General features: G+C 57.1%; 1 protein-coding gene across 9 annotated transcripts in view; it reads right to left on the bottom strand.

Moving 5' to 3' along the window:
* GLI2 (GLI family zinc finger 2) overlaps nucleotides 1-14,918 on the bottom strand; it is a 252,502-nt gene that overhangs the window by 15,281 nt on the left and 222,303 nt on the right. For all 9 annotated transcript variants that reach the window (XM_070507496.1, XM_070507498.1, XM_070507495.1 and 6 more), the window contains 4 exons: nucleotides 8,152-8,353; nucleotides 6,627-6,840; nucleotides 5,159-5,281; nucleotides 1,801-1,935 (listed from right to left, as the gene is read on the bottom strand). In XM_070507496.1, coding sequence (XP_070363597.1) covers nucleotides 1,801-1,935; nucleotides 5,159-5,281; nucleotides 6,627-6,840; nucleotides 8,152-8,353 — 674 coding nt within the window. The remainder of the gene's footprint in view (nucleotides 1-1,800; nucleotides 1,936-5,158; nucleotides 5,282-6,626; nucleotides 6,841-8,151; nucleotides 8,354-14,918) is intronic.

Here is a 14,918-nt window from a genome sequence, read left to right as displayed (position 1 = left end):
TTACTTAGCAACAAATTGTTAATAATCGACTGGGGGCTCCCATTCGCCCATGTGCTGCCACCATCCATCTTCTCAGGGAGCAGAGAGAAAGACAGAGCTGGGCAGAGGGGCGGCTCCCCTCTCTCACAGGAGCCCGCTCTTTCCAGCGCCAGGTGGAGGCGACCACGCACGGCCACAGGGACAGTCCTGGGCACAGGTGGGAGCCTGCAGCTGAAGCCCTCCTCCCCAGGTCTGGACCCCTCTGCCTTTCCTTGGGGAAATTTCCTCCCTGCTCTTTGGGGCCGACCCACTCATCACTGAGCTCGTCTTTCACCTCATCTCCCCCCTTTGCCTGGGCCCTCTCCCGGCCCCAGAGGCTGTGCCCTTTCTCTTCCTTCAGTCTGATCCCATCCGTCCTACGACTCACAGCTCCAGCGGGCCCTTCTCCATCTCAGACTTGTTCCCCCAAACAGGTGGCACAGGTTGAAAAATTATGTTCAAGTTCCAGAAGGGATTAGATAAGACCCTGCTTCACAGGTCCTATGTCAACTGTTATGGGTTTGCTGGGAAATTCTGGTCTTCTGCTGAGAATTTGGGGAGAAAAACACAAACACAAGAGAAACCTACAGTATTTGAGAGCAAGTCACAAGAATGGAGGAAGCAGAGGGAGGGGACGGTGTTCTAAATGATGAGTTCACAGAGCTGGGGAGCAGCAACTCCTTCTGGATGGCTTCTGGGTGTGAACTGTGTGTGAGTGTGTGTGTGTGTGCGTGTCTGTGTATCTCCTCTACTACTCTACCAGCAAGTGAGCTGTTAGTTAAGTGGGGGTTCATCTTTACAGATACTCATTCACCAAGTATGCGTTGGGACGGGGGGCTTTTCTAGATGGAGAAGAGAGCTGCTCAGGGCTGGGCGGGGAACAGGGAGGAGGAGGCAGGAGGGAGCTCCCACGGACGGAACGCTGCCATCTAAGTATTGACACGTGGGATCATCCTCAGTCTCCACCCGCTGCAGGGTAGGCCTCACCTCCCGGCACAGGGGAAGAAACTGAGGCTCACGGAGGTTTTAAGTCACTAGCTCAGGACCACTCGGCAAGCTGTGGGGGGAGCCAAGTTTGAAGCCAGGAGCCTCCCGTGCTGAGCCCCTGCTCCCCCCACTGCACAAATTAGCCCCCGACTGCCACCCTAATGGATGCTGCTGTAGAAGGGTTTAGAGGGTGGACCAAGAGGCATACCCTGAAGACCACACCTAGCTCCGTGGTCTTCTCTGGTCTCCTGATCTGTCAGTACCCAGGAGCCCCCTCTTTGATACAGGTGTAAACACCTTTTGGCACCTGTGTATACTGGGTCTCTGTGAATGGTCTCCAAGAGGAAATGACCAACTCTTTCCTATTGGGAGAAACTTCTTTCAGGTTCGGGTTTGATATTATCTTTGGATGCTGGCTGGTTTAAGTCATCTTATTTCCCTCTTTGCATTGGTTGCTAGGAAGCTCAGAAAAAAAGATTTATATGTGAACCATAGCTCAGGGCCCTTGGTTTTTCATACAAACTTGACTCTTGGCTTCATTTTCTTGTTCCTTTCCCCCTAGTTTTCTCATTTACTTAATTTTCTTTCAATCTCTCATATTGGTAACCCCCCTTTTAGAAACAAGCAGGGCACAGATACATAATCATGCCTTCCACGTGTAAAAGATGTGGCCCCAGCACCTCCTGGAGCCTCCTCCTCCAGCCCCTTCTCTCCGACATAGGGCTTGGAAGGCGCAAGGCCCTGTGTGGCCTGGCTCTATCCACGGTGGGCAGGTGGCCGGGGCTCGACGCTTACATGCACCAGCTGCTCCTGCGTGTCGTACTCCCTGCTGCAGTCTTCCCAGTGACAGCTCGTCTCGTAGACGGCCACCTCGGCCTCCTGCTTACAGTCGTCCCTGTCCAGGTCGTCCTTGAGGTCAGCCAGCTGCTCCTGCGGGGGGCAGAGCACACCCACGTGAGCCACGTCCAGACACCTGGCCCTGAGGAAATGTCGCTATTAGCCCCCTGAGGTCTGTGCAAACACTTTGGGCTCGTACAGGTGTGCACACACACACACACACACACACACACACACACCCCGCTCACCAGCGGTCTCAGCCCCCTTCCTCAATTCGGCTCCCAGCCATCGCTCTTCCTGTCACACAGCCGTCCTGGGGCCCCTCCCGCCTCTCTAACGTGTCCCGTCACATCCTGGGTCAACTGACATGGCAAGAACAGGAGAAAGGAGGGCAGGGACTTTTGCTTATGTGGTTTGGTTTGCTCTGGGGGGAGCAGTGTGGCCCCACAGACTCAGGGGTGAGGGCATTTTTATTTATAGGGTGTCCGGGGTCTGCTCCTGCCTGGAGGCAAGAGAAAACCCGACATGGCCCTGGCTTGGCCCTTCAGATCTCTCTCATACTGTCCCTTCCTCCCAGGGGGACACAGCACGCCTGGCTTCACACCCAGGAGAGTGCTGAGGATGCTAAAGGCCCTGCAGAGGCTCCCAGCATCACGCCCCCCTGCAGTGGCCCTCAAAGGGGTGCGTTTGTATTCTCATCTCATAGCAGGGAAAACAGGGAGCAGTCGACTCACCCTCCCCAGAACGCAGAGTGAGCTTGTGGCAGCCTGGATCTGGGCTCGAGTCTCCCGACTACGACGGGGCCCACATGCACCCATTTCAAGGAAGCCCAGGAAAGACCCTGGAGGTAGTCTCTACCTGACCACAGGTGCCTGAAATCCCTTTCAAAGAGGACACAGACTCTTAATCCCAAATTAGCAGAGACTAAGAAAAAAACTCACGGGGCTGCCACGCCCCAGCTGATGCTAACGCAGAGCCGGCCAGGGGCAGCCTCTGAGCAGGGGACATGAGGACAGGCTGGGAGGTACCAGGAGCGGGGGCAAGGGAGAGGCACAGGTGCCCCAGGTTGGGAGGAATGCCCAGCGAGGACCTCCAGAGAATGTCAGGGACTCCCCAGTATTCCACGGGCCTGCTAGGCAGACGGGGAGCAAAGCTGAGCCAAGAGGCAGATGTCAGAATGACTTGCTTTACATTTCAAACTACCTACCAAACAGCAGGAAAGTTCTGTCCTTCAAAAGAGCCTCTGGGGGAAGCATTTATTGTGAAAGGGGGACAACCTCTCCCCACAGTGAAGAGCCCCAGCGCCCACAATCTCTGAGACTCAGAGACGCGGAGGCTGCGGCTCCCACATCGGCCTCACTCCTAACACTGAGTCCATCTCTAGGAGCGCAGAAATCGGCCTCCCGTCTCCCCACGGCCGGCTGCAGACTCACAGCCCTGACCACTTCCCATTGGAGCTGCAAAGGGCTCCTCCAGGAGGGGCTTCTGGCTGTTGCTCAGAGTACTTTTCTATTAACCACGTGTTCCGAAAAGGAAAATGATGACATCTGCGAACCAAGGCCACAGGCAGCATGGGGTCACATTAAAAGGAAGGGGCCAGAGTGCTCTGCCCTGAAGTTTTAGCAATGGGAGATCTGGGGGACCGGGGGCCTCCTAATGCCCACTCTGCACTTTCAGAAAAACTGGAGCTAGACTTATTTCCATAAGCTGCATGCTCTGTTTATTTCAAAGAAGACTGGAAGAAGCTGCCACATTGACGTGTGAGAGGAGGATGGCACAGAGGCGGTGGGCACACGTGGGCCTCCAGACGGAGCCAGGCATCATCGCTACCCACGATTTTCAGAGCTTAAGCAGAGACAGGATTCATTACACTGCATTTTCTGCCAAAGGAAAGCACGGCCATCCACCCTGCAAATGAGTCAGGGAGCAAGTGAGTCAGGTCACTGAATCAGGACACTGACACGGTGACAACCTCCTCATGATAAACAGCTTTCCTTCCACTGACACGAGTGAGGAGCCAAGCTGGGCATGAAGAAGGGCTGTGTGTGGCCCCTTTGGGCTGGAGGGGATGGGCCAGGGGGCCTGCAGGTGCTCAGCGCCGGCCTCCCCTCCCTGTCCTTGCTGCCCCCACATGCTTATCTCCCCTGGCTGTGCGCCCTTCTCATCCATTTCCACAGCCCTCAACGATGGCCGGCCTCCTGGAGAGCATGCATCATGCTGAGATGCTTTGGTGTCAGGGAGGGGAGAGGAATTTGTCACCAGCCCTCTGTTTGCCTGACAATAACAGGACCCAATATTTCATAAAAATTAAGTGCCTAGAGCATGCCCGATGGTTTACAGGTTTGATAAAGGATGGTCCGGCAGATGTAGGGGAGACGGGGACAGGAGGCCCCGAGCATCCTTGGTGTCAAAGCTGGTGATTCCATAGTAACAGATGGGGCCCAGAGAGAGGCGGGAGGCTTGCCTGCAAGGTCGGCACACACACTGCGCCCTTCCCATGACAGGCCTCTGCTCCAACAGCTGGGACTGCCTGCCTGCAATCTGCAGTGTGGAATAAGTGGCAGGATGGTGAAAGGGACCTGCATGAGGGCCTCAGCCCTGCAACAGGCCCACCCCAGGATCTGGGCTGCTCTGCCCCTCGCCTTCCTGCCAGGAATCATCTCCCCTTCCCTCCCTTCCCACACCACTCACTCCCTCAAATGCATCGAGTCATTAGAAAAGATTATTTCACAGCTACTGAGCACCAGGCCCCACGCAAACCCTGGTGATGTGGAGCCAAGTCAAGCACTTGTCCCAAACGCCACCTCTCCAAAGCTTACGGCGCAGTGCTGGAGACAGACCCAGTGACCCAGAGGCTAGGAGGGGTGTCTGGGCTAATGTGAGCCCTATTATCCAGGAGGGTCAGGCAAGGCTGGAGTGGCGGCGAAGGGGACAAAGCAGGGGATGAAGTTCCAGGGAGAGAGGGCAGCTGGACAGGGGCCTGAGCCATTTGGAGACGGGAGCAACTCAGTTTGTCCGGGGCTTGTGCCGCATGAGGGTGAGGAACAGGGCGAGAGACGATGCAGCCCCAGACACTCACTCATTCAGCAGGTGTCTGATGAGCAGGTAGCAGGTGCAGGCTGTTGGGGACCCAGCTCTGGTCCTCCAGGAGCTCCCATTGCACCCACCCTGCCCTCTCTAGTTCACTCATTTGCTCATCCATGCAGGCAGCCACCTACTCAGCCATTCGCCAACAGGGTTGCCGCCCCAAGTCAGCTGACCCAGAGGAGACAAGGCCTGGCCCAGCCCGAGGCCACCAGCACAGCCAGCGGGTTACCTGCGTCAGGGTCAACGGGGAGGCTGGTCGCAGGCCCTCGGCTTCCGTCTTGACCTTGCTGCGCTTGTGAATGACGATGGGGTTGACGGTGCTGCTCACGGCTGACTCGCTGCTTGGCTTGTTCTGAGGGAGGGTGAACAGGGGAGCCCGTCACACAGGGGCAGGGCGGGGACACCTCAAATTCCGTCTAGGCTTTACCTTTGGGACCCTCCCCACACAGACCATCTGGGCCAACCCTGCGGTTTGAAGTTTCAGAAACCAAGTGCCCCCAGCTCAGTCCTTCGCCCAGGGGCACGGCCAGGAGAGGGCCCAGAGCTCAGCCTGCCAGCACCTGCCTCCCCACCATGCAGCCCCACTTCCACTCCCATGACTTGAGGGAAATGGAACAGAGACCCTCTCTTTGGGAAGTGCTGGGTGCCCTCGTTCCTGTCCCAACAGCCTCAACTTCTTGGCCCTCCAGAGCAGGGGCGGCTCTGGGTCTGAGGAGAACAGGACCAGCCGGCCCAGGGAGCAGGCGAGGAGAGCCTGGAGCTGCAGTGTCAGGCAATGTGACAACAGCCGACAGCCACTGTCTGGAGAGAGGTGCCAGGTGACCGCCTGGCGCCCTGAGCTGGAGGGAGAGGTCGTCCTGGAAGAGGGCTGCTTCCAGACTGTGTGGTGTCTCGTCTTCCTCACCAGCACGTGCTCACATCTAGGTCTGCCTTGCCAGGTAGGTGGCCCAGGGGTTGCTTCATCTCAAGAATTGTCATTGTGAGTGCTAACAGGTTCCGCGTCGACCTGGGGCTCTGTGCTCACAGAAGCTCGAGTACATGCACGATGACCCCATGCAGGTGGCAGGGCCCCCTTTGCAGACTCAGGTCGAGAGGTGAAGAGACTTGCCACTTTCAGGCAAGTCAGGGTCAAAAACATGGTCTAACTGATTCCAAAGCCTGTGCCCTTTCCTCTTTCTGGTACTGGCTCTCTAACTCCACTTCCTCATCTGCAAAACAGGACTTGACTCGCTCACCACATACTGATGGCACCCAGTGTGTGCCAGGCACTGGGCAGGCATGCCCACACATGTCAAGGGCCTGTTGGAAAGGTCAAATAAGATGGCCTTTGGTAAACTCAGGCTCTAAAACTAAATTGCACAGTATTATTTATTATCCATTAATCCATTTCAAATGCTGTGCACGGACTGCCTATACTATGCCAGATTCCATGAATTCTGGGGTTTCTCTAACTACTTGTTACATTCACTGGATGGGAAATGGCAGAACTGAGGCTGGGCACCCGCCTGTGGTAAGCGAGGACAGTGTTAGGGCCGAGCCCCGGTCTCCTGATGCAGCCCGAGGCCCTTTGGATCACACAGCCTCTGCCCACCGGCCAGATCTGTGCCAAGTTCCTCCACAAGTTCCCGGCAGGAACAGTCCTCGAGGGGTCCCGATGAGCACCTGGGGGCCCACCCTCTGCTCTTGCACCCCCATACCTGGCTGGCGTCACTCAGACAGTTGCTGCTGCTGCTGAGCTGGGTGGGCGTGGCATTGATGGAGGCGAGGGCCATGGGCTGCTGGGCCAGGAAGGTGGGCGAGGGCTGGATCAGGGGCGGTGTGTGTCCGAAGGCCGAGCCCAGGCTCCTCTGCTGGCTCAGGATCTGCTGGTAGGCCACCGGGTTGAGGGGGTGGGGGAAGGTAAAGGCTGGGCTGCAAAGAAGAGCAGACAAGGTCACGGAGCAGCCTTCGTTCCTGGCAGACCGGCCCTCAGGAGCTGCCAGGCTCCATCTTGCCCCCACATCCTGGCCCTTCACGCCTGAGAGGCAGCTCTGCGTCACTGCTCCTGACTATCTGAATCCCATTCAGCCCCAAAGCTAGTTCGAATGCCCCCTTGTCCAGGAAGTGTGGCCCGAGCCGTCCAGCTCACACCAGCCTCTCTCCTCCGTAACTTCTACTGCACTTCTAGGCCCTACCGTGCCACTTGCATATGAGCCACCCTCTCCAGAACAGGATCCTGAGGAAATAAGGGTGACCTCTGAGGCTAAGCCATAAATACACTGTGGCTTCCTCTTTGCTCTCTCTCGGATCACTTGCTCTGGGGCCGGGGGGAGGGGAAGCCAGCTGCCATGTTGTGAGGATGCTTAAGCAGCCCTGTGGAGATGCTCCCGCAGGAGAAACTAAAGCTCCTGCCAACAGCCGTGTGAGTGAGCCAACTTGGAAACAGATCCCAGGCCTGGTCAAGTCTCCAGGTGACCACGGCCCTGGCTGACATCTTGACTGCAGCCTCATGGACGCAGGGCTAAGCCAGTCTCACCGTCCTGGCCCTCAGACATGGTGTGAGAGAATAAATGCTTATCGTTGTTTTAAACTGCTAAGTTTGGGAGTAACTTGTCATACAGCAAAAGATAACTAACATCCTTGTTATCACTTCTATCTCTGGGTCCCCGGGCCGAGCTCTCCTGACATTCCTAACGCCTCCTGGCCCTTCAGGAGGGTCGGGGAAGAACATGTCTTCAGTCAAGTTGGTTGGGGTCTCAGTCCTTAGAGCAGTCAAGGGCTGCACAGGGGGGACTAAGGTGTCCATGAGGTTGGCTGTGCCACGCCGTGACCACAGTGGGGGCCTGCTGCCAGCCCAGAGACTTGTGTGGCCCAAGTCCGTGTCATGCCTCCTGTGGCCCCCACTGCTGGTCAACGGCCTGGCTGCTCCAGGACACCTGCTGAAATACCAGGAAAGTCACCTTTGATTTCATGATTGAACCTTTTGTGACAGGCCTGGTAAATACTACTCCTCACATCAGAAATTGTGTTTGGAGGATAAATAGCAAGCACATGAAGACGTTCTCAATGTTGGCACATTTCAACTTCACCATTATTGGTTTTTGAATTCAGGAAAAACTTGCAAGTATGCTGATTCCCAAATGCAACAACTCCCGTCTTCTCGGATTGAAAGCGCGGACCCTCCCCACTTGGCGCCCAGCCCAGCTCCCAATCCCCAGCCCCCTGCTGGAGGGCCAGGCTCACCTCAGGGCGCCCGCTGACAGGTGCCCGTAGGAGCCGCTGGCCGCTGAGCTGCTGCGCGAGTTGTTGATGTAGGCCACCAGCGAGTTGGGCGAGGTCCGGATCATCCGCTGCAGGTCGAGGCTGGCGTCCGAGAGCGGGGAGATGGACAGCGCACGCTTGCGGCTGAGACGGGGCGTCACCCGCGGGCTGGAGAAACGTGACACTGCGGAACACCCGACCCAAGGCCTGTCAGCATCACCACGGTGTTTGTAGGGGGGATGAAAAGGGGGCGGGTGACTGGAAGGCAGGGGACAGGAAGAGCCTGTAAGGATGGTCTAATGGGAATCGCAGCCTGGCCACTTTCCAGCTGCAGGCTCTTGGGCGAGGAACGGAGCCTCTCTCAGCCTCATTTACTCATCTCTTAAATGGGACTGATCCACACAAGGTGTGGGCAGGATTCAGGAAGCACAGGGCAGGTGCTTGAGCAAGTGGATATGAGCCTTGAACACACGACAGCAGCTTTACCATCAGGTATGCAGACACCAGGGCTGGGCCCAGCAATGCTGACAGCACAGCACACGAGCCCTAAGCTTGGTGGCCTCTCCCAAAGGGAACCCACCTGCGAAGCCAGCAGTAGGTCAAGTAATAGGCCATGGCCAGCGCCCAAAGCCCCCTCTGCCCCTTCTGGACCCACCCCGAGGGCAGCCACTATCCTGGCTTCCAACACTCAGCTTAGTGTTGCGAGTTTTGAGCATTTTCCTGGTATGCCAATAGAATTATAAATACTCTTTCTTATCCAGCTTCTTTGATCCAACATTATCGGTTTGTGAGATTTCTCCATGCCATTGAGTGTGGCAATAACTGGCCCTTTTTAATTTGCTGTAGAGAATTCCATCGGGTGGCTACTCCATGGGGAGGACCGTGAAAGGAGTTAAGTGTTCCAAGGTCACGGATCATGCTGCAACTAGGATCACCCCAGATGCCCCTTCTTAGGGCACTTGCCAAGCCCCCAGACTCCTAGCACAATGCCTGGGCCTTTGGCTGGTTCTCTGGGGCCTGCTGGGGAGGCTGCCGATGGGGTGGGGAGGCTGCCAATGGGGTGGGGAGGCGGTGGGAGCAGCAGTGAGAGGCAGCTTGGCCACACACAGATGACTCTCCAACTCTGAGCCCTTTCAGTCCTGGAGTCGCCTGAGGCTTGGAAAGCCTGTTGCCTTAAACACACGCGCATACACCCCCCCCCAACATGCACACACACACACACACACAAGCACACCACCCCACATGCACACATACGAACACCCCACACACATGTACCCCCCTACATGCACTCATGCACACACACTGCACCCGCCTATCTGACGGCCCCTTGGACGTGCTCTCAGCCCTCCCCGACTCATACATATGGATCCGTGGGAGCGGAAAGGGCCTGCCCCAGACCGGGCTCCCTGCGCCCAGGGCCACGGGCTCTCCCGCCATGGCTCCAGACTGCTCCTCCCCACGGTCCCTCCTCCCTGATCAGGGCTCCAGGTCTTTCCTCTGGACAAACAGTGGCCTCGAAATGGTCTCACGACATCACCGGACAACTCCCCACAGGCCAAGGTTTCTGCCTTGTCCAGACCCTCCCTGAGCCCCAGCTTCCTCTTTGTAACAGGGTCTACTGGTGCCGACCTCCACGGCTGTGGTGAGGAGTAATTCGGTGACGTGTGGGACATGCCTTGCACACAGCCATGTCACATAAACGCTCGGCTGGGACCCTGCATTTCTGGACACCTGCATGGAAAACGGTCTCCCCGGGCCCCGCTGGCCCTGCCCAGCCGTCCTCCCGTCAGTGGCCCCCGGATTCCCCTTGGGCTTGGGGTGTTGCCTGTAAATAACTCTAGCGGCTGCTCAAACACCCCCCCCCCCCCACTATACACAGTCCAGCCCAGCCCACCTCCGTGCCTGTGCTGGCTGTTCCTGGGCTCGTGATACCCGCTTTTCTCCCTTCTGCCTGCTCAGACCTGCTCAGGGATCATAGGTCCCCCTCCTCCAGGGAGATGGCAGGCTGTTCTGGCCACAGCGTTGTTGTGTTGGTGCCTTGTCTCCACAGCTGCAAGGAGCACCGAGGGCAGAAGTGATGGCCTGTGAATCTCTTGAGCCCCGATCCCCAGTACCAGCCAGCCCCTGAGAAAGCTCGGGGCATATCTGGCCTGTGTGACTCCAGAGCCACCTGGGATCCATCTACTGCTGGGCCCTGGGGGGTCAACCACCTCTGGCCCTCCCCAGCCCTCCACTCTGGGCTGGCAAACCTGGGAAGCCCTGGGAAGGCCCTTTACCGCTGCGCTACCAGAGAGACATCTCTCTGAGGCTGTGGAGAGGAGAGGGGAGGCCCCAGAATCCTCGGGCTGGAAGGGGATTCCAGGGTTTTCTCTGCTAACCGTCTTCTCCGTGGATGAGAGGCCCTGGGTACAGGGACAGAGACCTGGGCTGGACCAGCAGCCGTGTCGGGTAGGGTGAGGGTGCACACAGGCTGCCTTGGGCTGGTGCCACAGGTCAGCTGCGTGGCCTGGGGCAAATCGCTTAACCGATGGGAGACTGAGAACCTTCGTCAATAACCTGAGCATAAAAACTGATCCCCTGCCAGGGTGGGTGGTCGTGCTCCTACAGGATGACAGACGCTGAGGGGGTCTGTGCACTCGGAAATGCCCTACAACTGTGGTGCCCGGGTGACCGTATACTTTGTTCTCAACAAGAAGGATGAAGTGCTCTTACGCAAGCACCCAGGTGGAGGAAAATCTGAGCTACTCAGAGTATCCTTGTCCTTGAACATCCTCGTCAGCTGAAGTTGTTGTATTTGGCTGACTGTTTATTCTGTTGGGTTCTGAGGCCAGAGGTTCATGCATCATTCAGCAAGCAGAGCTACGGTGGGTACACAGAAGGCGCTTCATAGATGCTTTTGGGGATGCAGGCTCACTCAGCTCACAGAGGACCCCGGGAGTGTGACCAGCACCCAGGCCAGCAGGGGACGCACTCGGACAATGCCACCTTTCTGCTGTGGCAGGAAGGATCCCAGGCCGCATGCCTAGGGGCAGAAGGTGCCTGACCATGTGCTGCCTCAGAGGGGCCCCACGGCGCAGGCCCACGCCCCAGTGGGCACTGAGGCTGCGCCACAAATACAACCGCCCTCTCAATGAGCGAGCGGACGACAAACAGACGCACCCTGGGGGTCAGCAACTAGAGAAGGTGCATGTCCTTTTGGTGTGGTATTCGATAAGCACCTGCCTCTGAACTCTGGAGTGACTAATAACCCAGTGACAGTGCTATTTAGTGACATTTAGAGCCAGTGTCTCAACTGACAGCTACCACCACCCTCAGAGACGCAAACCCAGCTTTGCAGATGAGAAAACCAGGCGTGGGGAGGGGAGGGACTTGCTCAAGGGCGGGATTTGAACCCAGGTCCGCAGGGGCCCTGATGTGTGGCTTTTCTGGGCCCTCAGAGTCCTCGAGTCTATCTTCAGAGAGGCAGGGAGAGGTGGGGCCAGGAAGACGCTCTCTCATCACAGCTTTTCACTCCCCACTCTGTGCCCCCCAAACCTTTCCAAAGCTTCCCACTGCTATTAGGAAAAAGGCCCAAATCCTCAGCATGGTTTGGTAGCCCTGTGGCCCCTGTCCACATCTCCAGGTTCATCCTGCCCTCGTGCCCTGCTCTGCTCCTTCCAGCTCCCCCGCATGTCCCCCACCCTCCTGCACAGGGCCTTTGCACATACAGCTTCCTCTGTCTACAGTGCTCTTCCCTCCTCTCTGTGCTCAGATCTCAGCCAGATCATCACCTTCTGGGAAACCATGCCTGACCTCCTCGATCTGGGCAGGTCCCATGGCATGCTCTCCAGCGCTGCGGTCCCCTCTCTCCAAACAGGTGTCCCACTGTGAGTGCGCATCCACCTGTGTGGCTAGCCAGTCAGTTCTGTCTCTCCCACCTTCAGGAATAAGGGACTTGGGTCTTTTCGCCTCACCATTGTATCCCAACCCTCGAATATGGCTGGCTCGGTGGTGAGGCCAAGGTGGGAGATGCTCAGTGCTGAGCAACCAGCGCAGGCGCGGGGCGGTGAGGGAGGCAGAACCATAGGCCCCGAAAGTCCGCATCGCGTGAACGCCCTGCAGTGGCTGGGGACTGTTCCAAGTACTTTAAAGTATTAAGCAGTTTAACCTTCACAACTGTGCTGCGAGGAAGGGAGAATTATTATCCATTTTACGAATGACAGAATGAGCAGCTCGCCCAAGGCCATAGAGCCAGAGGAATTGGAGAAAAGGACTGGGAGGCAGGCAGACGACCAGCAAAATGAGCCCCCCCACGGCCTCTGCTCCGGGCGGGCAGGGAAGCACCTCGGGGAGGGCTCTCCCGGAGGGGCAGGGGCTGGGGCAGACACACACACACGCACCATGGGGGGCACACAGCCTGTGCCGGCCGGCCACCCTGAGCCTGATGCTGAGTGGCTGCCTTGGGGCACGTGATTCAGGCTCCCGGAGCCTCTCTCTGCCCGTCTGTACAAGGGGGCAGCGCGGCTTGGCCTCAACACAGGACACAGAAGAGCACTGAGGATGGTGCCTAAAACCTAGCAGCCCTTCCAAACGAGACTGTGAACGGATACAGCCCTCTAAGGCCAAGAGGACCGTTCTGACAGGCAGGTGAGCCCAGGGCAATAACGGAGCCGGGGACCGCAAGTCGAGAAAAGAGGACCGGGCCACACAGGAGGATGTCTGTCACCGACAGTCAGTCAGCCCACTCGCTCGTCCTCCACGCTTCTCGGTTCTTATCTGCTGAGTTCACTCCTCGCCAATCCTCACTCAAAGGAAGACCCAAAAGCGAATCTCCCAAAAGACCCCTGTTACTTACGAACTGAGTGGAAAATAGGGAAATAAAAGGGAGAAAAAGATGTAACATCACGTAAAGTAAGAAATACACTTCGTAACATTTTTAAAAAAAGGTTTTGCTGCTAATGTTTGGATTCCCACCCTCTCGCACGCCCCTAACAAGAGGAAACAGGCCAAATCTGACAGTGATATTCATCTCTGTTATTCCCACCCCTCAAGGGAAATATGTTTATTAATGTGCCTCTTCCCTTGATAAATTACTAAATAGAAAGAAAAGTCTGGCACTCATTTCCCGTGGCTTCTGCTGTGATTTATGACGAGGGACTGGAGGAGCTGTCGCATCCATTCATCTGTGGATGCGTCTGTTCTGATGTCCGACAGCCACTGGGTGACCAGCCACCAGCCTGCCCTCACCTGGGGAGAGGGCTGGTACCACCCATTCTGTCACCACTTGTTCCTGGACCCTGTTTCATCCACTAGTTCTTTCTTTTGCTCATTCATGCGTCTATCACTCATCCGCCACACCCCCCTGCAGTGTTGACAGTATGCCAGGCACTGGGCTGGACACTGTGGGGACTGCAAGGAGGAGGTCTCTCGCCCAGCCCTCCTGGAGCTCACTGTCTAGATAAGAGATGAAAATGGCACCCAGAGCACCAGGCAGAATTTCCTGGGGGCCACCTGAGCAGGATTACCCCAGAAATCCCAGAGTGCTCAGGTGGGTGGTTGCTTTCTTTGGGGCAGCTGGGAAGGAAGGGCAGGAGATGCGAGAACGGGCCCTGGACCCAGGCAGACCTCGGTTCCGACCGTGCTTGACGGCTCTGAACTGGGCAACTTTGGGTAAGTGGCTGAACCTCTCTGAGCTGGTTCCTCATCCAGAAGAAGGACGAACAGCACCACCTCAGGCTTGCTGTGGCCTAGTGACCAGCATATCATCTGCAGCTCTGAGTGGACCTCCCGTGGACGTGGGAACATGGGCTGAGGGCACAGGAGGGCTGCAGGGAGCCTGGCTCTGCCAGGCCTGAGCAGGGCAGGCGTGGGCACTAGCCGCCAAGGGAGCTGCTGGAGGACCTTAACCTGCCCCACACTCAGCTGTCCACAGCCCCCTGAGCCCCCTTACTGGGGAGCAGAAGTGCCTAGGCCTGGGATCCCAGAGGCTCGGGGTGGGGCTGGCTATACCATTTCCTAGTTCTGTGATGGACACAAAGAAATGGGGGCTCTGGGTCTCGGGTTCCTTACCTGTAAAGCGACTTCACAATGCTCGTCTCACAGGAGTTTGTGCAGGTTTACCAGACGACCCACAGGCACTATTCAGTCAGCGCCTGCCCACAGCAGCCCTGCCCCTCTAGGCCCTGCGGCCTGCTCTCCTCTGCCTCAGTTCCTCTCCTGTCTGCAGGCTGGGCACAGACTCCCCGCCTGACTGGGGCCTCTGGCAGTCCCCCCGTCAGCTCCTCCTGCCTCTCTGTGGTGTGATCAATGTAACTGGTTTCTGAAACCCCCCTGGACCCACAGGCGGCATAAAGAACACGCATCAGGACGGAGGTGACATCCGAGTCAAATTACTGTCAATACGACAATAAAATATACAGCTTGGAGGAAATATGGGCTGTAAACAGACATTTCAATCGGAAACACTTCAATCTTCTCAATGTGGTGGTGGGGAGGGGGCCGCGCTGCTCTGCTGTTAAATCACTGATATTCAACAGCAGAACACAGGAAAACTCCATTTCAGGGCCCTGGTGACAACCAGTGGATTCCTGTCTCTCCAGAGGCCCACTAGGCAGAGCGAGAACCTCAGGCTCCCTCACGAGGTATCTATTACCTCCGATGCAGCATCCCTCCTCGCTCTTCCTGCTATAAATCAGCTCCTTTAAGAACAAGCGGCGACGGGCCTACATCAGCCACCCCACGGACAAGCAGCTCCGGGCAGTGGGAGGGTG

The sequence above is a fragment of the Equus asinus genome, chromosome 4 (assembly GCF_041296235.1).
Source record: "Equus asinus isolate D_3611 breed Donkey chromosome 4, EquAss-T2T_v2, whole genome shotgun sequence".
Taxonomy (NCBI): domain Eukaryota; kingdom Metazoa; phylum Chordata; class Mammalia; order Perissodactyla; family Equidae; genus Equus; species Equus asinus.
Note: the sequence above shows the minus strand (reverse complement) of the source record. Positions and strands in the feature narration are given on the sequence as shown.